At 40.9% G+C, this 24067-nt stretch overlaps 1 protein-coding gene across 9 annotated transcripts in view; it reads right to left on the bottom strand.

The window, feature by feature from the left end:
- Window positions 1–24067, bottom strand: part of TENM3 (teneurin transmembrane protein 3) — a 1260835-nt gene that overhangs the window by 23353 nt on the left and 1213415 nt on the right. For all 9 annotated transcript variants that reach the window (XM_048943303.1, XM_048943305.1, XM_048943306.1 and 6 more), the window contains 7 exons: window positions 21929–22196; window positions 21436–21579; window positions 18234–18483; window positions 17807–17827; window positions 12905–13137; window positions 12274–12428; window positions 10565–11439 (listed from right to left, as the gene is read on the bottom strand). In XM_048943303.1, coding sequence (XP_048799260.1) covers window positions 10565–11439; window positions 12274–12428; window positions 12905–13137; window positions 17807–17827; window positions 18234–18483; window positions 21436–21579; window positions 21929–22196 — 1946 coding nt within the window. The remainder of the gene's footprint in view (window positions 1–10564; window positions 11440–12273; window positions 12429–12904; window positions 13138–17806; window positions 17828–18233; window positions 18484–21435; window positions 21580–21928; window positions 22197–24067) is intronic.

Here is a 24067-nt window from a genome sequence, read left to right on the forward strand (position 1 = left end):
AATGGAACCATAAACAATGAGATAGCTGTATGTCTTTCTAACATTCCTTTTTTTTTTTTTAAACATAGCAAGAAGGGAACAAATATGTCAAAAATGACAATTTGATGTATGTACGTAGGCTTGTAAGTTATGACAAGCAGCTTGATTTTTTAAAAACTATTGTCTGATACTGGTGGCATTTTTCTTTTGTTCTTGCTTGGAAAGTTGTTAAGCACAAGAAAAAAAAATCAGTATTCTTACCAATCTTACAGAACTGTAAGTATGTGAAAAACATCCTCCTTTATCTTGCTGCCCTACCCCTCCTTTCTTTCACCCTCCCCTCTCAACCTTCTCCATATCCCATCTCAAGCACAGGAGGAGTGCGATGGAGCTGATCTCAAACAAAATACAGCTAAATAAAAATCACAGAAAATAGGTCTTGGAGTGGTGCTTTAAAGGACCTGAAGTAAAATGCAGTCTGAAATCCAACTCTGGACAGGAACTTATCTGTTACAACTTGATTTTAAAATGGAATTTGGACAGAAAATACAAACTCATAACATAGAGGCTGGAAAGGCACTAAAAGTCTGTTAAGTATCAGCTAAATTTCTCTGTCCTCTCTATATCAACAAAGTGTCAGAAAGTTCAAACCTAAATTTGAGCAGATGGTCACCTTCTGTCCCTTTGTCTCATTGCCGCTTCCCAGTCTTCATCCCAGTTTCATTTGGGATAGTCTGATCCAACTGTTTGTTACATAATTCAGGTGATGGTCTTTTATCTCAGCAAGCTGGTCATTATGAAGGTTTCAACCCGTGTTTAATGAAGAAATTACCTGAGCTTGAAAGTGATTGGCAATTTTTCTTTTCACTTTCTCCCATAATTACTGCAGCATTTGAGGCTTTTTTGTGTTTGTATTTTGTCATAACTTTAAAATTTTCAGTCTTTTCTGTAAACAAGCATTCAGTATACTAGACATGCAAAGAATTCATCTAAATTCTTGACAGCTGTAAGTCATCTGCAAAACAACAGGCACACTCTAAAACCACAATCACTGCAGAAAATGTCTGTTGGAAAGGAGCTCCAAGCAAAGAACCAACACCTTTCTCCCCTCTCCTTCCCCCCTCATAGCTCTCTCCCCTCCAGATCAAGATGCTCATTTTCCACTTCATCACACAACAATAAGAACAAGCATGAGTTCCCCTGCACTTCCCTAGGACGACCATTGGACAGCCTAATCCAAAATGACTCCCAGACGGGTGTTTTGGGGGAACAGTGTTTTGCAGTGAATGAAGCAATACATGAGTTTATCGCGACTGCATCTTTACTTTTTGCCAGAAGAATGCCAAGCCTTTTTACTTGGAACTTGCATGAGACTGCGACATTGCAGTCTTCTAGCACTGCACTGTTTGCTGTGATAAACACCTGCCTTTTATATCCTTTTAAGGACTCCCATCGCATTTCTGACACAGTACTTACACACACAAGAGGCTGGATAAACAGGTTGTGTGAGTGCTGCTGGCTCTCTGAGAAGCAGTCAGAATGACTAGTGTATGCTGAGGGGGAAGGAGTGCACTGGGAGCAGCTGGGCACAGGTGGTGTGACTGAACTTAGAGGCATTACCTGGGGATAGAGCAGCTTCCTGAAGTTGTGGTTGCTCCTCACCCCTTTTGAACACTTGTGACATTTTTTAACGGAGTGCAGCTGATTCAAGGTCAATAGTATCAGGATTGTTTGTATGAGGATGAGACTACATTACAGCAGGCAGGCAGCCACAGACCCACAGCCAGGCTTTTATCTATAAGACCTCAACCCTCATCCCTTGCCTTTCCACTTCCCTCTAATGGGAACTCACCCCCCATCAGCCCACAGGGTCTGGGCTCACGTTTTTGCCGAGTGTGCAGGGTGAGCACCCACCCTTCAGCAGCTCCCTGTGCATGGCAGCTTTGATCTCAGGGCTCCCTGAGGCTGCTTCCTCCCCTCTTCCCTACGCCATCCATCACCGCGCAGATAAACAGTGCGCCCTGCTGATATAAATACAGGAATATAGCCTGTCAAACAGAAGAAAAGTTGGTGTGTATGCACTTTGTATGACAGATTGGCCCTTGCTCTAAGGTCTGCTTACAGTATCAGAGCTGAGGCCTTCCATGCAAAAAGAGGCAGGTCTCCTCAGTCAGACATTTTGTTTACAAATAAGTTACACTGCTGCCTTTTTCCTCCTCTTTTACGGTAAAAATTATCAGTATTTTTACAGAGCCGCAATAACCAACTTGGACATAATGAACTTAATACGTTACATTGTTTGAATATTTAGCAAAAGGAAATCAGAATTATACAGGTATGTATTTTTTTTTAGGACAGCAGAATGCCCATATAGTAAAAAATATTGCTAGATGCAGGTTCTGTGCTTAATTTTGAATAGCACTCTTGTTCTTTGGGTGTTGAGTCAGACCCACCCAGTGCAGACTTCAGAAGTGACAGACTGCCCCATCCTTGGAGAAAATTGGGTAGGACTCCCAAAGAAGCTCATCAGTGTGGCCTCAGTGAGGACATGCCCTTCTACCCAAATTATCAATTTCCATGTTAACTGCAGCAACTTCATTAGATTAGTAAGTTAGAGTTAAATCAAGTTAATAAATGTTAAATTCACACTAATAAATTCAGCACTGATTACTGACAGGTATAAGCCTTATGGCTTTGGAAATACAGCCTCCTTTGAAAAATAGGTTACAAAAGCCTAAAAAATTGCTCTCTGTTTTCCTGCAGGAGACCCACAAAGGAGATATGTGAAAGGCAGATGGATGCAAAGCACAGAGGAATTGGAAAAAATGGACAAAGACCAAAACAACATAATGGCATAATGGCTAACCAAATCTTCAGTAAAACTGACCATCTTTACCACCTAATCCAAAATGACTTCCCTCAGAGACAGGTATTTCAGGGGAATGGTGCTTTGCATTAAAAAAGCAGTGCCTGGGGAAAGAAACGATGAAAGATGAGGCTTGAACAAGAGGACTTGAATACAGCGTGACTGAAAAGTGCTGTTGACATGAGGTCTGCAACTGCCTTTCACCACTCAGTGCACTGGCTTCCAGTGAAGTGAGCGTAGGGGAGAGATGGGAAGCTTGGCTGTAGCCTCACTGACTTTTATTTGACATAGAAAGCGAACATGGGATAAGAATTATTAGCATGAGGATAACTGAACAAATGGTATTATATTCCTGATAAAGCTAGCAGCAAAATGGATACTTTCAGAAGTGTAATCAGAGTTGACTGGATTGACAAGTCAGGGCATTTATGTCATTAATAAGAACAATACTGTGTGTTGTTTTTTTTTTGTTGTACTATTCTTCTAAGTGCTTTCCAAAACCACAGAGACATCATATGCTGATTTTCTTGGCAGAAATCAAAGCTTCTCTGCTCTTCCTCATACATGTAAGATGTAATGATGTTGATATGTCTCCTCAGGGTTGCTATTTTGATAATATTACCTATTCAGTACTTTCTCAGTTCTGCTTTTATTACTTAGCCTAGTTTTAAGGACAAGGAATAGCAAATATTCAAGAATCAACAAAAGGTTAGAGCAGTTCTACTACTGATATCAGAACAATTAGGGGACAAGTGCAATGAAAAATTTTACGTTGATATATGATGGTATAGATGATTTTCAAAGTCTATTTAGTAGGATGAGTCTGAAGCAGCAATGTGGCGTGCAACACTGACAGCATGGCCCTACTGTACTATATGACAGTATACTGCATTGGAATTACAAAATTTACTGTGGAACTGAGTTATGTTACAGATAAGGAAATTGTGAGACCATGACATCTATTCTCATCAAAAGGATGTGTAAGAACTCAGAAAAGCTTCTTAACAGTTTTATCTAAAGAAGGAGTATGGTGAGTACGGACAGCAAGCACAACTGTCACTAAGATCTCCTCAGAAATGGCATGCTGTATGAAGGCAGTTATGTATCTGTGTCATCGATGTAACTAAGGGAAGGTTAACAACATGCAGTGTTCTTCAACTTGCTGTGACCACACACAAATTGAATGCATCAGCTACATATTTTTCTTGATAAATTCTCTTGCACAGAGGGAGTATTTAGCTGGTTTGGATAGAGGGAAATGCTAATGGCTTCTTGGCCAGCCTTGTGTCCATGGGTCTGTGTAAGAGGGAGAGAGGTTTTGCCTACAGGAGTTTCAATTTGTGCCATGTTGAGAGGGAGAGAAACACCAAGTTTTGATTAACAGAGAACCAGACAGTCCCTGAAATGTACTTTAAGAGGGAAATACACATAATGCACACTGGATTTGGATAGGCAGTGTGGATAAAGAAACATGTGCACAAGGACTGGATATTAAAAATATCCCCCCAAAAAACTTAAGAAAGTATTAACAATGAAGAGAATAAGCATTAAGTTGCTTGAGTAAATAAAATATTGAATGATTAGAGACACCACGCTTACTTGTAAGACATGGTTTGCACGCAGGGGCTCACGAGAATGCTACAAAAGTCAGTGCAGGAATTTGAAAATCACGTGAACAAACTCATCTAATTTAAGAATATGGTTACTTACTTCATAGCCACTACACTGTAGACAGATGAAGCAAGAAGCTGCAACAGTAAAAGCAAAAGGTACAGAAGGCTGTTGATGGTAAAAGGGAGAATAATATCTAGAGTGCTATGAAACCAAAGACATTCAGAGAATACTGTTTAGAGTAGATGAAAAAAAGGAAAAGATTGCAATTTTTGTGCAGAGTCCTGGTATTTGTAAGAAAACAAAACCAAATTTGAATGAAAGCCCAAAATTTGCAAGAAATAGACATTAGTCATTTGTTAGATACTCAAAGTACTGAAACACAAATGTGATAGAAAAATGAACACAAATAGAAACAAATGAACACCCACAAATTGAAAGGAAATCATACACAAATGCTAAAAATTGCAACATGAATTGCAAACATCCCAATATGTAATAAAGCAGCAACTGATCTGACACTAACTGGAAGATAATTTGTATCTGATCAAGATTAAATATTTGCTTTTCTCTAAATTAAATCTCCCAGTAGAAGTTCTTTAGATTTTTTACAGGCCAAATCTCAGTATTTCCAAATCAGACTCCACAAGAAATCCATTAAGATGAAGCAAGATAAAAACTGCAAAATATCATCAGCTCCCTGTTGCCTGATGCAGACAGTTACAGATGATGTGTCTGGTACGTGGAGAAACTAAACAAGTCCACGCCAGAGGCAGTGTCTTAGTCTGAATCACAACGTTTTAAGGAAACCACAGCACTGAATGCATTGTTAATAAAAGCGTAATACGTAAAGCATGATGCTCTGCAGCACACACTGGAAATAGATTTCACCTGCAATTCTCTCTGTTAAATTATTGTAAGGATAATTTCACATTCTGCACAATTTCATCACCTTTCCAAAATGGCTGGAAAGCTCATTAATTTAACTGTGGGAGCAAAGTAAACTTGTAAGAGCTCTGCTTGCTAATGTCACTCTCTTTGATTTCTGCTGCATTCCCTGGGAGACAAGAATTGAGCGAGAGAGGGTGGAGAAGAATGAGAAGACAAATGAGCTCAGGGCATGAAGTGCCCGGGGAAGGATTGGATGGACTGTCAAGAGTTACAGGAGGGGATTGAGAAGAAAAGCACCTCTGGGAAAGGGGGAGGCAGGGAAGCCAAACGCCTTAAGAGAAATAACAGGAGACGCGGGAAGGAGCAAGATACAAACTAGGGACATCTGGAAACCTAGTAGGACAGGAAGGGCTGGGGAGGCAAAAAGAGACATGGATGAAAGGGAGTGAAATTGCAGGGAAGAGGAGGAGGCGTCTTAGTGCAGATCAGATATTTATTGCCTGCTGACATTGCTCCCAAAAGGAGAGTGATGTGAATGGGGGAGAACACAGGAAGGAGATAATGATCAGCAGCTACTGGAAATAACGCACCATATAGGGAACAAAGTTATCTCAGATTAACTACAGGGGCGAGAGAAAGCCAAAGGCGATCCCATACAGTCTGCACCTTCCAGGGAAATGGAGGCACCAGGCACAAGTCAGAAAAGAATGCAAATGCCTGGAACTGCAGCATCTATTGTCTCTGGGACTGAGACTCACCTCAGGGGGCTCACCTCTGGGGCTGCTCACCTCAGCACAACTCAGCCTGCAGATGCCCCGTGGCTCCAGTCATCTTGATCCGTCCCAAACCATCCTTAGTCGGGAGACACCTGAGGGCCAGGCACACCGCGTGGACAAACACCACAGCCTCGATAATGCAGACTTCCATCTAACATCCCTGTTCTGGAATACTTTGCCCTCTTAAGCATCACCAGCCACTCTGTTAGTAGTGGGGTTTTAAAGCATTTTCAGCTGAACTGAAAGCCTGGCTGGCCAGAGCTGGCATGGCGGGGCATTTGAGGAGACCAGGAGTGCAGGCTGTGGGTTTGCCTCCCTCTAGGGGCACCGCAGGGCCCTTTGGTTATTCACTTCTGATTACAAGTGCTTGCAATTTTCATTTAAAAGAGCATATAAAATAGAAAGATTGCCATTGTGTCAATCCTTCCCTTAGGCAAAGTGGAGACTAAATAAAATAAAACCTAGATTATTTAGTGTCCAGATCAAGTGAAAAAAAAAAAAATCTTTTGGATCTGATACTAGTGTGACTTTGTCTGTGGGGAGAGAAAGAAGCCCTAACAGAAAATCACGAAAAGATGTTTTAATATGTGCCAGGGAAGTGATTGCCAATTTTTGGGATGGAGTGTTTTTCTTCCAAGATTCTTTCTTTTCACTAAGAAGTTGTTCTAAAAAACAATAAAAGAGTTGTCTTAAATCTACTCCTATATCAGTAAGAACTCGGTTGAATCCATGCTGCAATTGTACAACACATTTGCACAAGAGAGGAGATGGCAAAACTATTACTGGATTGGCTTAAAAACCAGATTTTTTTATCACAAGAAATGCAGTATTTTTACACCACTGTAACTTCTGCCATTCAAACGGGTGCAGGACCACCAAATGGTGAAACACGGTGAGAGCTGAAAAATGCCACCTCCATTCCATGTTCTGACAGTTCAGAAGTTTTGCCTCAGAGTTGGAAGAAAGTCTAAATTCACCACGGAATATAAACTTTGTTGCCTCCTCAAAATATGTTGAGAAGCTGAGTAATAACATAGAGTAAATAAAGAATATAAAATACATAAATTACTATATAAAAAGAAAATGTCTCCAGCAATGAAACTGAAATATTTTGCTGTTACTAAAATAGAATAAGAAAGTCAGAAAGATTTCTTCTTCTAATTTCTTATTCCCAGCCAGGCATCCTAGGGAAACCTTACTGTTTTACCAGGAGTTCACTTAATTCAGCAGAGAAGTGTTCAGCTGCATACATTTTAGCCCACGCTACCTACCAACATGAATATGCAAAAGCTGGGACTGAGACGCATGCACACAAGTGCACTGTGTCACCCCAATGCAAGCCCTGATGCAATAAGCCTAGTTTCCATTTTGGCAGTGGTTGCAGAAGGCTCTGGAAGGGCTGCCAATGTCAGATTTACTATTACAAATCATCAGCACTGAAAAGCAAAGTCAAAACAACGTTTGTTGATCCTAGAATAAGAGATGTCAGAATGGGCATGCTTATATCTGCTTTTTCTTCAAAAGGGAAGTACACAGACATAAATTTAGTGTATGGGGATTTTATGTCAGAAAAAAAAAAAACCAAAACAACCCAAAAAGCAAAAAAGCAGCTGCGATGCCCGATGGATGTTTTCAAGAGTGCTGCTCTGGCAAGAAAAATAACTTTTTTTTCCCCACTTATTCCCTGTGGCTTTACATAATCAGCACTATTTTTTATTTTTGGTATTAACTTGTATGGAGCATCACAGAAAACATGACTGCAAGGGACCTTGAGAGGTCAGATGATACAGCCCCTACCCCAAGGCAGGATCTGTTCTTCTTAAGTTAGTCCTCAATGATGTCTAATCTGCTCTTAAGGGCAGCCTGCACAGGGTAAGGGGTCACTTCTGTCCGCCCCAGGGCTCCTCTGCCTTCACCACCAAGTTTCTCCAAGTGTCTAATCTGAATCTTCCTTGTTGCGATTAAACAGATTTTTAATTTGCCACAGATATGGGGAGGAGATTAATATCTTTACTTCTGCAAAAGCCTCATACAGCCTCAGATTTGGGGTGAGAGGAACTGCTTAGCTCTCGCCGTAATTATTTTGGCTTGGGTCTTCCAGTGAGACTGTGGTCTGAGATATTTAGGAAGTACGTAAGCAGCAGTTTGGAAATGATACCGATACTTTCTGAGGGGAACAGTCTGCCCTTTGGGCTCTGCATAAGCCAGCTGGACAGACCTAACGCCGACTAGGAAGTCTAAATGAAAGCAGATCAGATGTGAAAGATGGCTGCTTAGAGACTCCATAAGTAACTATGTATTTCTTGACATGCAGAACCCTAAGTTCTTCTTGTGATGAAAAATACAGACCTATAAAACATTTACTAGTGAACATAAAATCTACTCCTTTTGCAATCTTGCTGATGCCATTAAGGTACATTCCAGGGGCCATCAGCAGTACACTACTGTAGGCACACAAAAAGCACACACTCATGGTGAGAAATTATTGCCCTGATCAGAACTCTGGCTCCTCAATTATCCAGTATGCACACCAGCATGATCTGAAGTGCCTGCTGTACCCAACAGATGCCTTAATTTCAGTAAGAGACTTCACTGTCCCCAAACCTCCTGCCTTCCCAAACTCGCATACTGGAAACAGGTGGTTTCTGTGTATCACAGTGAAACACTTGGTGTACTCTGTGGAAATGGAGGAGTATTCACAGCCCATCCAAAGCTGTGCTTTGGTCTCTGAGCGTGTAGGGCACAGGTAACTTGCAGAACAGAACATGTGCCCTCCCCACTGAATGGCCTTTCATTCCTGTGTATCCTCGCTGTGCTTCTGTGTCCTCCTGCCAGGACCTAAAAAAATGTGCAGTCATGCACAAATGCACCATTAAATATTACAGGCATGAACTAATGCTTTGGTAACGTGCCCACTCCCCAAGCCCTGCCAGTTTACAGATTACTGTAAGAATACCTTAAAACTGGCAGCGATGCCATTCCACCTGCTGTCTCTGGTAGGCATCAGCATTTCTAGCCGTGTCTCCACTTCAGGACACAATATGCAGTGAAGCAACACCTGCTGCTCTCGTGTCTCTGATGGGCACATGTAAAGGTTGGAGAGTAGATACAAGTGCTCAGAGCCTTCCCGCACACTGCCTCAGCCAAATGTACACTGACAGAAATGTGAAGTTATCTCAGAACACAGATGTTTGGCTTTGCTGCCACTGCCTGACACCAGCACTTTATTTTCTTTATCATGCGTGTTGAATTGAAAGCTTTTTTTTTGGCCCTGACCTTGGCAGCAGTTGCTACTGCATTTCATCTAAAAGATAGAAGAAAAGAAGGGAGAAAAAAAGAAAAAAAAAGGATTTTCATGATGCCCTTTGTAATCCCAAGTACTTCAATGGAGGGCCCTTGAACACTTTTACTTATCATACTAACTCTGCGTCTTCATAGGCACATCTTTATCCAACCTTAGCATCTGTCTTTCAGGTGATTTAAGTATACATGTATTTTCCAAATGACAGATGACTGAAAAAGGTCTGTTAATTTTATATCTGTCTTTTCTGAAATAAATTGCATTTTAAGCTGTATTTTTGTTTTGTTGGGTGTATTAGTTGGTAGTCCAATTCATTTGAGGATGAAGCTGCCTATAATGCCAATATCTAGTTGTCAGGTTCTACCACTTTATCCATTGTCACAACCTTCCTCTTTCAATACATCTGAGGATTCTGTAAAACTTTTTGCTAATCTGGCTGTTGCAAACAGGTGTTGGTGCCTTAATGACTGTCACATGGGGCAAAACATTTAACCTAAGAATTTTTTCAAGGCTGGAAAAATTACAAGTCTAGTATCTCTCACTGTTAGCATATCATACACTGCTGGTGGTCTCCTTGTCCTCCTTTTTTCCTACAAGAATGACACTTCCCCCCAAGGCTCACATTTCTCAGATATTTGCTGCTCCATGAAACACAACCTTTCACAACTTCAAAAATAAAAGCCCGCACTCAGTTTTTTTCTGGGTAAAAGACCACAAGGCGTGCTGTTGCTTTAAGAGAATTGAAGAAAAAATATTCGGCAGTGAAGCAGATTTCTTGTCAGTATTTGCTGCAGAACAGTGTCAATCTAATGAGCTAAAGGGATGGAAATTTAGTTCTTGATGCAAATCTACAGAATCATGGTTGTCTGAATTACAGCTTTGTTGACAAGAGTGAGATGTTGTCTCACAATTATTCTAATGTATAAAACTGAAATTGGAGATAATGAATTTAAAATTATGCAGACCCAATCCTTGGAGTAAGACAGATGTAGACAGGCTGGGAAACGGAAAGCATCTCCCTGTGCATTTTGTTACCAAGCATTATCGTTACAGTTACCTCACCAGTCCCCAGCAGTATTGCAGTGGTACTGTAGAGCTCAATAGAACTATAAAGCATGGGGCTTTATTTTATGTACTTACTCAAAAAAAGTGGTCCATCCCGTTTCATCGCTTTTAGTTGCCAGAAGTCCACTGTTGCCATGGTAGGTAAATAAAACAAGCTCCTGTCCTTGTGCAGTCATGCTTTTCAAACACCCATTCGTGCCTATCGTCAGCCAGATGACTTGGTTATCGGGGGAGACCACTCTCACTGGCATCCGGTTGGGATCCCGCCTGATACGCAGAGTGTTCCCATTGCTGTCCGTGACTGAGGTAATGTCATTGTCATTACTGTAGCTAAAATTGTACAGATAGTCTCCAGTGACTAAACTCACAGTGTACTGGTGAGTACCATTGACATCGAAGATATAAAGCTCTTGATCGGTTGGAGAAGCAACTTCATAAAAGTTCATTGAATTCAGTAAGGGTCTGTTCTTTGACACAGCCCGTATCCTAATGTTTCCCAGATCAGCAATGTACAGCGTGCCGTCTGGAGACACAGCTAAGGAGGAGGGGGCATTAAGTTTGGCATCCTTAGCATAGCCATCTCCGCTCTGGTAACAGTCACAGTTGACATCGTTTTTGCAGTCACACTCTGAAGGTATTCCAGCAACTAATGAGATCTCTCCATCGGTTGTAACCTGCCTTATCCTGTTAATCTTTTTCTCATCCGTTTCCGTAATGTACAGTACCCCACTGTAAGACACAGCAATGGCAGTTGCTGACTCCAGTGTGGTCTGCACCGCGTGCTTGCCCACCGTGTACTCCACTCCGGGAACCTGGCAGTGCATGGGCCTCCCCGCAGCAATGCGCACCTGCCGGTTTTCAGTGATCTGCAAAACGACGTTGTTGTCCAGAACGTAAATGGAGTTATCCATTGGGTTGATGGCTAAATCTGTCGGCCATTCCAGACGAACCTTAAAGGAGAGAAATGGTTCATTACAGTTAACCAGTGCGGATGAAATGAAACAAATTCACCTTCAGCTTAAGATAATACCGTGAAGATATTTTTTGTTTGCTGTAAGCAATGCAGATGAGAATTCTTATATAAAAATATGTGCAGCAAATGAAAGATTTTCAAGGGAGCAAAGGGAAAGATGTCAGGATACCTATTTTATTGAAAGAACAGCAGTGTTGGAACTCTAACACAGGTCAAATTTCCCCTCCAATAAATGTTACACTTTTCTGTATCAGCAGTGCATAAATAAAAATCGAGAGAGATATCAAAGTCAAGTCTTCATAGGCAGCACTCGTTTTTTATTCTCGCATAGCAAACATAACTTACTGCCTTCCAGTCTGAAACACGGTACTGTACTCCATTTTTAAACACAGCACTAGTAACATCCCTTCTTACCTACATAAACTTGTGGAGAACAAAAAAACCCACCATACTCCACTGTATGTATTGTCTCATTCACTCCAGTGGGCTAAGGATGCTAGTAATTCAGAAAGCATCAATGTGACAATAGAGTTGTAACATATCTGCCATTCTTCCAGTATTTACTACTAGACTTAATGCTTCCTGCTGATGGTTTTGCTGTTCTAAACTAAACTGAACTTTATGGGCAGAAAAATTGAATACAGCAGCATTTATAGCTAAGAGAACACACTGCTACTCTAAGGTTTCTTTCTCCACAAATTCTGCTCTCAACTAGTTGTTATAAACTCCACCCAGTTTTATTTTAAGGTCAAAGAAAGCTGCATTTGCACCTGCAGCCCCAGTTCAGCTCTCCAAATGAGTTCCCACTTACCTGGCTGATGTGCATGCTGGTATCACAGGTCAGAGGTCGTGCTGAGGTCAGGTCATTGGAGCCAAGCAACGTGGATATTATTCCATTTTGATCCACTTTTCTGATCATGGTCCCATCAACAAAGTATATTAATCCATTCTTGTCAATTGCTATTCCTTCAGTGAAGAGAATTAAAATTAGTTTATTGCACCAGCTGTTAAAATATCAGTAACTAAGGGCATAAATGGGATGTAAAGAGTGGAAATTTAGGGCAGAAAAGATGTTCTTAGGCAACGGGTAGTAAACCAACTCATAAACTCACTCTGCATAACAAAGCAATGTTCAGTATGAAATCTGTAGTGCTGACTGCGCTTGCTGTTCATTGGAGAGCATGTAAGGTAACCTGGAAAACCTGTTAAGTGGCACCACGTGCAACACTGATTTTAAAACTTCACCACTGTTTGCCAAACACATAATCTAAATGAGTATTTCAAAACATTCAGTAATCATAAAAGACAAATATTGACTATGAAATCAACCTGGCTCTCTGGCACCCCTCTTCCTAGTGGTCTTTCCCATTGGAAGAAATTATTCAAAACCACATTTTTGAATCAGCTGCTGCATTAAGCATGATCGTGCCCTTCCTGTTTACCTTTAGGGCTCATGAGAGTTGCCTCAACCGCCTTGCCCCCATCACCACACCGTGCTTCATCAAAGGGCAGGCACTGCTCCCCTGTCCCTCCAACCACCTCAGCGTTCTTCGTCAGGTCTTTGGCACCCGCGAGTGACCTGGGCCGGTAGATCCTGCGTGTGTTCGTGTCGGAAACGTACAAATCTCCTGTCACAGGGTCAGTAGCGAGGTAGTATCTGTGAGCTGGGTTGTTGCTGTAAAAAGGAATTACACATTGCACGTGCTGTAATTAATTGCTTTGATGTCACCCCAGGAAGAAAAGGCCTCAGTTCGTATGCAGTGTACTATAAATAGTTAAAAGCCACGCTGGATCTCTGGGCTTACTCAGCACAGGTCATGGCCCAAAGCTTTTCTTGGCTCTCCTTTCCTCCCTGTGTCGTAGGCAGTCCAGCCTACACTCCTCATCATTTTAGGACAGAATTTCAATTCTGTCTGTGATGCTCAGAGGACTGTCCTGTGCCCTCCAATTAGAGATGGCTCCCATTGCCACAACAGGCCGTGTCCAGACAGTGGAGCCTTAAAACTCCCCAGATTTCTGCATGCTTAAAACCATGAGTCAGTTTCAAACTTTGCGGCGTGACCCCAACCCTAGTGTACACTTTGTGCTCTTATCAACTTATCTGTTTTATTATAATTTATATAAGGCTGCTGGGGTGCACAGTTTATATAATTCACAAACAGATAAGGCAGAGTTCATATGATTAGTTCACAGGCGAAAGATAAGACATCCTTCATAAGTATTTGTTTAATCCACTGCCTTCAGAGACGTGATACGCATGATTTAACACATTAGGAAATGTCATCTTTTCCACCAGAACACTGAGCGCAGCTTTTCTGTTCTCCTTAACGCAGAGCTGTATTTCACATAGCCATACACGTTGGCACAAAACCACTAACTATGCCAACTCGGTCTTTATTACAGTGAAAATATATATTGCTAACCATTTTCCCAGAAACGTACATTTTGCCTCTCCACTGGTGCCACATAATTGAGAATTACTGCCTTTTCTCCCCTGCTGGTGAAAAAACCTACCCTGGAGAGCACCTTTTGGGTTGATATATTATGATGTAGAAACTTAACCCACCGCAGTTAGGATTCCTGACCTAATTTACGGCACGAAGAACTGAAATAAGGTCATGTAAACACAGGAGGTAATCTCAGATGCTCTCCTAATGGATTGAATCAGTGTCAGAACAGTCAGTTCCACTTCTGATGTTTGCAAAAGCGCCACAGAAACACATCTCCCCATCCTGGTGATATCCAAACATCTGTTCTCAGAATGCCCTGCTTCCCATTTTGTAAATACATAACTGTGCTAATGTAACACATTTTTATGTACTGCCACTTGGAAAACGCAACGAGAGATCAACAGGAACAACTTGTGAACAAATTGTCTTTTAGCGGGGACAGATTTTTATAGCTATCCAATTACAAAAACACAGAAAAATGTGTTGCATAAATAGGATTTGCTTTGGTTTTAAGGCTTTTAACACGCTGGTTCAGAAGGAAAAAGTCAAGTGAAGCAGACTAATGAAATCAAATACGCAGTGATTAGCACCTCTTAAAAAGCCCAGCTACAGAGCTGGATGTTATACAGCATGTCTGAAAGCGATTAAGTGTGGCCTTACATCCAATTGCTGTCTGCTAGAAACCCGTTTCTGCCAACGTACCAAATAGCTTAAAGGTGTTTTCTGAACCTTCATTTATGCAGAGATCATTTATACGATCACTGTGTAGTGTACGAATTATTTATACCTCCATAGGCTGCAAATTAAATTACACTCATTTGTACGATTACTTTGGTCTTCCAGAAACTTTGCAGACATTTCAAATATAAGCAGTGCTGCAGAACACAAAGTGTGCAATTACATTTTATTTCATTGTAATTTAAAATAAAGTCCTCTCTTATACTACTAAAATCTAAATTAAAGTATTTTTCTTCACCTCTGTTGGCATTGTCTGAATTGTGTTTTTCAGCTGTTGGAATAAAGAGTCATCAAATCGATCAATAATTTACACCTGACAATCATTTCTATCTAAAAGGAATTTTTAAAGCTGCTCTGTTTGTAAGTATGAAAACATTGCCATGTTTTAGGTAATTCCAACTGATATGATGCAGTGATTCAGGATGCAAGATGAACTCATGTGATCATGCAGGATCGACTACCAGTCATTAGTGTATATTCATATGAAAAATACACAGCTGATCTTTTAAGGATATTTTCTCAGTATAACCAAAAAAACTCCAACTAACCCCAAGTTTGGGAACTGAATAGGGTGCTATTATTGAATCAATGTAAACCCTTCAATTTGCCCTAAGTAGATGCCTTATGGTTTCCTTCTGAGACAAGACAGCAGCCTTAACCTCAAGTTTCTTTCCAAGGGAAGGTTAAAAGCTGAGGAAGGAAACGACCACTAATTCCCCGGAGCAGGGCACATTCTTAGGATCTAGGTAATTGACCAGTGAAAACCACATTTCCCAACCACAAAACACATGTGCACACTGCATGTGCATAAAATCGTACTACAGGGTTAACCTGGAAAGCTGCATGGAGATTACTCTATTTCACTGTAGTTTGAAATAATGTTAATGCTCTGCCTTCTACCAATAACATAAAAAAACAAGAAATAAAATGCAGTCGGTGACGTCTCGACTCACTGAGCACTGCTTTGTCACTGCAAGGAGCTCTGACCACTAAGCAGCTACATGCCCACGTGGGGTCCAATAAATACAAATAACAACAAATTAACTAATTCTAGCTGCAATTAATAACAGTGTTAATGATTGAAAGCACACACTCACAAGTGCATGCACAGCTCAGGCCCCTTACACAACCAGACTTCCCATATTTTCCCAGTCCTGTTGTTGGCTTTCTTAACGTGAAATTTATGTTACACAAACATAATTTAAGTGCTGTTTAGTTGGCATAATGATCTGTTTCCCATCTCCTTACCTTGCTTCTGCTGTTCTTTCAAATCCTCAGATCACCTGCATTACTCTCCATGCAGTGCTTCATAAAAACACTCTCCCTGATCTATACCCTCCCTTTCACTGTGCGCCTTCTAAACTCAAAGCTGTTTTCAGGCCCTACTGAACTTTCTTTTGTCTCCCTAAGGACTCTCTGGGATCCTGCCACAGCCTGCAGGTGACCTTCCTGTCTTCAAAGTCCTTCTAAAAATTACCTCTTCTGTGAATGCCTATAGCATTAATCACGCAGAGGCAGCAGTGTGCATAAAGACACCAGCTCAGCTTTCAGATGGAAAAAATGTGAGGTCACTGACACATTGGAGGATAATCCGATCTGCAGTGCCTCCCTAACTTACAGCATGGGCGCCGTGAGGTGGGAGAGGCATCGCAGCCCATGTGCAGCATGGTGCCTGCAGGTGAGCAGTAGCAGCTCCCAGCTAGCATTCAGAATCACTGAATCGCAGAATCATTGAGGTTGGAAGATCTTCTAAGATCTAAGATCTCCAGCCCAACTGTCTCCCTACCACCTATACTGCTCACTAACCACATCCCTCAGTGCCACATCTCCATGTTTCTTGAACACCTCCATGGATGGTGACCATTCCCTCTCATCTTATCGCTGTTACCTGGGAGCAGAGACCGATCCCCACCTTGCCAAATTCCCATTTTGTATATTAATCTGTATTCTGTACGTTTGTCAAGACAGTGTCTTATCACAGTTGCAATCACAGCCTGTGATCTAAGAAGGGATGTATGTCTTTTAAAAGTAGAATATCAAATACAAATTAAACTTAATAATGAGAACCTAAAACCACTAAAGAGAAGAAATTCCAAGTAACACCTGGCAAATAACTTCAAATCAGCCAGACTATGCATTACCTCTCAGTTACAAGCACCGGTGAAAATGCCTTATTAAGTCGTGGAAATTTTTGCCTCATCTGTTTGAAACAATTTCTTAAACATAACCCCCTTCTTCAGGAATTACCATGCCCAGAGCAAAGTGAATTTAAAAAAAATCACCTGGGCTGAAGGATAACTGAGGTATGGCACTCTTTGTTTAAAAGCAAGGAAGGAAAAGGGTTGGCAGCAAAAAAGGAGAGGCCCTACAGGGCTACTGAGCCTGGTACTTAGTAATTCTGTCACAAAGTCATGTAGGGCTTCACACATCCAACAAGATTTCAGCATGACTTTGGTTTTGCTCACTTTTCCGTCACAGCTGCTGTGGCAAAGCACTTCTAAGCATCCACCCTCGCGTATCTGTTTGTGCCACTACTGCACCTATGCTGCAACAGAGGGACGCTGTACTACAAATCTTCCAATTCACCTTCTGTCTATGACAAATCTTGTAAATCCTGGTGTACTTTAACATCTGAACTCCTGGAATTGTCCTACTATGCAACAATTTCAGCTTTCACTACTAAGAAAAGTTCAATTTTAAAGAAAAAGTCTGTTAAAATGTGAGCCCGAGAAGTCTCAGCATCAAAGGGTCAATGAAATGAACTCACTTTATACTTGTGTAATTCTAGTAGTTACATGCCTTTCTCATCAGGTTTGGGGGATCTGATTAATGAATGAGCTTTGGTAGAATCAGCAGAAGTGCCAGCAAGGAACGGGAGCGAGAAGATAGGAGCATGAAGGAAAGAAGGGCACATACAGCACAGAGAGAAGCCTGACTGAGGACAGAGAATGATGAGAAAATAGGACCTCGTATCCGAGAGGACGATACCACCTGACAGCTGACATAACTAAAACATATGAACTCATTATTTTTGAAAAATTCTCCTCCTTTCTAATAATACATCTTAGAAATGACTAGTCCATTATAAGCATTCATTTGTTAAAAAAGAAAAAGGAACAGTTAGAAAAATATAAATCTTCTTTAAGAAATGCTTACCTATGTCTAAAATCTTTATTTCTTGGTGGGAGCAAGTAAAAAAGAACAGAAAAACATGATTAGAAAAATACTCAGAAAGGATGTTAAAAGAGGAAAAGAAGGCAACATTTAAATCTGTCATTAGTGAAGCGGTCCGCTCACCCCAACTATGTAGGTTAACCCTTCAGATCCACAGAACAATTACTCTGAGTAGATTAAATTCTCACTGTTTGGATGTGTAGAGTTCAGATATTTTACCATGGTATTTTTTTTTTTAACTTCAGTTTTATATACAATTTCAAATGTACTGAAATCTTATTAATTGACTTCCTGTAGTTTCCACAAGCATTTGGAAACTGACTTACACAGTGCCAGAAATGTGTGACATACGTATTATTTGCAGCAGTAACTCACAGTTCTAGAGGTCCAAGGTGTGAGAAAAACTTACCTTAGTTCGAGAACACTAGTTACATTTCCAGATGGAAATATCCGTCGAACATAGTTGAAATCCCCCACGTAAAGACTGCCATCAATCCCACAAGCTAAGGCAACCGGAGCCAGTAATTTATTACCATCAGCTTGACCATTACAGCTTGGGCAGGAGATGCTGCGTCTTCTTCCATTGCCCATAATGCTGCTGACAATGGGGGGTTGCTGAGATATAAACTGATTTTCACCATTTCCTTTGTAGAGGATTCCTGGCAGATAATGCAAAAAACAGAAAATCAAAAGTGGTTTATTAAAATTTTGGATGTATATACATGAAATGACACACAGACATTCCCAATACTTCCTTTTCTTGGTTTAATATATTTTAAAGGACTTCTGAAGGACCATGGTTTTTCTCACTGCAAGAGAACTTTTAATTAAACCATTTATAGTTGTAATTAAGTCACAAATACACTAAAACACACAGAAAGCATTAAATTATCCTATCTGTTGAAAGTAGAAAAAACTATTTTAAATGTTTCCATTTTGGAATTCTCACGAAATGACTGAAATTTCACCCAACTGTGTATTACAAAAAGGAAAAAAAAGTATTTGCTACTATAGCTAACTATAAATGTGATGTCAAATGTCATCAAAACTGGATTACTGCTGCAAACTGTAAATATTAACTAAAAAGGTACTTCAAAAAAGTTGAATCTTACACTATAGAAAGCTCCTTACTCAGCTCACAATTAAAATGTACCCCCGACAACAACGTCTGCCTCAGTACCATGTCTGCAGCTACAGGCAGTTATTAAAAATGTCAAAAAACAACAATAAAAAAATCATGCGCCAGGCCAACCTGCTTCTTAAACTTAATTCTGCTTTGAGGCAAGAAAGGAACAGTAATTTTGTAAAGACAAAGTGATGTTTCAGCAGAACTTTTCTTCCTTATGCTTCCACAGGAAATTGAAGAGAAAAATGCACATTATGGTAAGTCTTCAGTTTTGGAAAAAAAAACCAACCAAACATCTAATTTTATAGCATATTAAAATGTTGCTTGCACCCTCAGTATTGAAGATGTCAATGAATCCATCACGGTGCAGCCTGCCGACGGCCGTCTATCATGGTGGTGCTTGTAAGTCACAATGTGCCTGTGCGTGGTACGATCCACGAAAGCCACGCGTACTTCACAGCGATGCACATTGTATTGATTGTCTGTACAGTTCCAAAGGCAGTCTGGGGCTGGGGAACGCACTTCTTTTTGGAATGCATTGAGGAAACTGAAGATGGATTCCTCTTTCCGTCCCTACCCCAAAACTGAACTCTTTGTACTGACAGATATGCGGAAAAAATACTTTGCCTCTTTAAATGCTTTAGGTGGCTTCACTACTTGATAATGTTATAAAATTTGGTAGATTATACACGTAAGAGCAATAAAATTGGGAAGAATGAAAGTGGTTTATGGAAACTTAATGACAAGTAATCTAAATAAGTAATCTAACTCAAAGGAGGAGAATGTATTTTTCATGAATAGTCAAAGCCAGAATGCATTAGTAGTATACGAAATCCGTTCTCTCATGATTACATCATTTATGACAATCATGGAACCATAATTTTGCCTGAAATAGCTGAGTTCTATAATTTTCATCAGAGGAATTCTACAAGTCAGCACAGTGCACTATTGCACCTGATTTATTCTGTCATTACCTTGAAAAATGGGTCCTTCACATTTCTCCTCTATTATCACAGTCTAAGAGATGCACATTAGACTATTTACTGCAAGAGCTGGGGATGTCCGTGCAAACAGTGTCTGCACTCCCTTCTGAATAAATTTCTCCAGCTCACCTGCCTTGTCACTGCATCTCTCCTCTTCGTTTATTCAATTAAACACACCTCACTTTGAAAAGTCATTACTTGTCATACATACTTTTGAACATAACTTAAAGCTGCCATTGATTCGACTTGTCAACAGAATCAGCCATATGTACGTATTTATAGTTGTAGCTCCTTTCATTTTCAGGTGAATTACCTTTCAGGAATTTGCACTCTTCCTCGCCTCGTTTTTAAATTAGGTACAATGACACTACAATGTCACCCTTCCCTGTACTTGGTTACCTTGCTTGCCTTATGAGCCAGAAGCAATGCTTTAGGTGATGCTTAGTGCATCTCACAAAAAAAGAGGAGGCACTGCAGGAAACTTCTGAGGGACAACAGGTACCACAGAAGTGATTCTTTCCTTGCTGAAAGAATTCTGGGCTCCTCCCTGCCAAAAAAAAGTACAGTGCAACCAACTCCCACCTTGAGCCATGCAACTTTGCCTTCTTCATCTCTCTTTCAGCCAAATTGTTCCCAGTTCCCTCCTGTGCAACGTTCAGTTGAGGTTTACTCAGTGTGGCAGCCACCAGAGAGCTGCACACAGGACCAACTGACCTTGATGCCATGGCATGGTCCTTAGAAACCTGTCCTGCTGAGAGGAAGGAGAACTTGCTCACTAGCAACCAGGCTCTGCTCCGACAGTGAGGGGCACGCAGACTCTCACTGCCTGTAGGAAGTTTCATTTGTCACCTGCTGAGCTCTAGGCTGACCACAGCACTCCAGAGAGGATGTACCTCATGGAAGAGTTTACATGGGACGACAGTGGAAACGACTGCTCATCCTCCAGAACAGAGAGTACTGTCTGCTAACAGCTCCCACCAGCAGCCATGCTGTGGCTGGGGATGTCATGAGCAGTAGGGAAAAATCTCTGGTATAAATGGGAGACTTTGCCCTGGGAGTGAAGCGCCCTCAGTTTGGCAGGATGCCCGCTACCACCACCTTATTTTCACACACTGTGAGAATTGAAAGTAGAAATGTTGTTCAAGATACTGCTACCATACTGTGGATGAATGCCAACAATGCTGAAAACCTACAAACGCTTGAGAAACAGCATTTCCTTAGCATCACTAAATTTTTAATAACAATCTCAACAACTTTTTTTTTTTTGGTGAACATATCCAATGCAGAATTACACTGTTGCTGTTAGATGCTATTATTAATGCATAAGTATTTGCAGAAGTAATAAACATGACATGCACTGTAAAACTCACAGTGTTTATCAGACGCAAAACATCTCATAATTTCCCTTCTTTTTCTTCTTTTTTTTAAATGAAAGGAACAAGATGCCTAGCGTGCAGAGCAGGTAAACACTGAAATTGGCATGAAGAAACTTAACTCCTTACCATTCTGAACATCCAACACGTGATGCTTATCCAGCGTCCAGCCACCCATGTTAGAGGCATCTAGTTCGTAGCCCTGCAAAATGGCAGTCCTCTTTTCCCAGAGTGTCAGATCCAAGCAAGACTCATATTCATAGCCCACAGACACTGAAAAAAACAGTATGTTTCCTCATTGAATACAGAAACGTGCTCAAGTGACCACTTTAGGGAACGGAACTCCCTGAACTATGTACATTCTGCTGCTCTCCCAAGAATCCCTATGGCTTTGTTAGAAACATAGTGAAAATACTGAATGGGATTCCAAAATACTTCAAAAACCTAATCTTGGCTTATAAAAGTAATTTTAGTTATTAAAGGAAGTAGATGAGAACAGGTATAGAAGAAATCCATTTCGTGCTATTGTGTATGGGGAAAGTATGCCTCTCTATCTTCAGTAACACAGAAAAAAATGAAAAACAAACAACCAAACAACCCCCCCTACTTTCAGCACACATACCGACAGCTTCGGATAATCCATAGACTCTCTGGTTGTACGCGTCAGTTTTATCCCAAATAAAAGTGTAAGCCAGATTTGGAGATGCAGGGAACCATTTCTGGAAAAGTCTTCCCACCACCGCCACCATAAGATGAACCTTCATCAAGTTAAACGGGATCACAGATTGGGTCATAGTGATCTTCAGAACAGATTTATATCCTGCAGCCCTGGAGCTTAAGTATGATAACTTCAAATCGGTTCCTGGTATTGTAGTTTCTTCATGAAGTACCTGTGTGTTGGTAAGAAAAAAAGGCACTATTTGAATGATTTGGAAATTAAATTGCACAATGCAGATATTATAAAAAGATGCCTGACATGATGCTACATGACAGTCCATTATGAATTATCATCTAAATCTGGCCTTCAGTTAAAGGTATTAAATAAAAACCAATAATGAGTGGTATTCCACCTTTTCTTTCCTTCTGAAAAGTACAGCTCAACCTCTGTCGTACTGCAGCTGTTTAGCTGATACCTTCTGTTGAAGGATTTCAGAGATGCCTTCTTTATTTTAAGGAAGGAGATCTGAAGAAGAAGAAACATTCCCAAATGCTTTTTCCAAAAGAGGCAGAAAAGCACCTTTTACCTGACTGCTATTGCTCATCTCCTAATAAAGACAGAGGAACCTCGAAACAGTGCAGGGCTTCAGATTTGGGTTAGGGTGTCTAGTTGCTCCTGTAGTTCACGTGTAACACAGGAAGGGCTTTTCGGTGGTTTATTATTTGCATTATCTGTGGACTGTAAATACTTTAAACCTGAGCATTCTTCCATTTATTTCAGAGAGATAAGTAGGATGCCTCAGGGAAAGCTTTTCCGTATTTCCTGATCAATATTCACTACTCAGACATCAGCTCACCACTTTCTCATTTCAGAGAGGTGCAATGATTCAATTTTATTTTTAAAAGGTTCCTACCCCCCCTCCACCTCCTCTCTTCCTCTGAGCTGAGGAGCTTCAGTGGGTGATGAATGGATGTGGGGGGTTTCTGTGTAATGTGGATAAGGACAGCCAATATTGTCCTATCCCTCTGTCAGGACAGAAAACTCTATTAGGGAATCATGTCCCTAAGCAATGAGAGTGAGTACTTCAACTGAACAGCCAGCGAGTGGCTTTGCTTATTGAAAGTAAGGATAAAGAAGCATCTAGACATGGTTATAAACATAAGTGGAGGCAAAGGATGTGGAATCACAAGCCCAGAGCCTTGGTGGTGCACTTTCTGGGGAAGTTCTGTTTTACCTTCCTGTCTCCTAGTCCTGAAGTCTGAAGACCAAACACAAACCAGTACCAGCAGAAAGCAGCCTTCAGGAGAGCACACATATCCCTGACATAAAGCTCGAGACTTCTGTGGGATCAAAAGCCGTAGTGCTACATTAGCTCAGGATTTCACCATAGCTCTCTATGCTAGAGAGCCCGTAGGCACTGCTTTTAAACAACTGACTGTGCTGAACAGAGTGAAAAAATGTGGTTTTATGTTCTCTGGGAGGGCACCAGATGCTCCACCACTAACTATGTTAGCACTGCTACTGGTATGTAAAGATTTATATGCTATTAATTGTATCTGCCTCCTTCACAGCAGTAACAACAACAGCAACAGATCAGAAATAGTATTTTGGCTCATTGTCTGAAATGAACACTTAAATCTGATATATGTAGGCATATGGCTCTTCATCTCCAGTAAGGCTATAACAGAGCAGTGGGAAATAAAGGAGGCATTGGAAGAGACTAGACAAATTAAATTCAGAGTAATTGTTAGTCTTTGAATGTCTCAGTTTTCCCCACCAACAGCCTGGCATTGCTGAGAGAAATGACAAGCAATACCATCACCTGGAAGGAGGTGACAGCATAATTTCCTTCTGTAAATCTAGTCTGCTCTCCATCAGTCCAATATACACACAGTGTCTAAGGCAGAGCAGAAGCAAATCTTTCCTGCACAAAGAAAAACTCTAGAGAAAAGCAACCGTGAACATATCCCCTTTCTAAGACTTTGAAAGAACAACACAAAACACCAGTGAACTTGAGACAGATTCTTCCTCAGGACATCAGCAGGACTCTCATCTACCGCACATTAAAACCGGTCTAACAGATGGAGTTCTCTGTAAGCAAGA

The sequence above is a fragment of the Lagopus muta genome, chromosome 4 (assembly GCF_023343835.1).
Source record: "Lagopus muta isolate bLagMut1 chromosome 4, bLagMut1 primary, whole genome shotgun sequence".
Taxonomy (NCBI): domain Eukaryota; kingdom Metazoa; phylum Chordata; class Aves; order Galliformes; family Phasianidae; genus Lagopus; species Lagopus muta.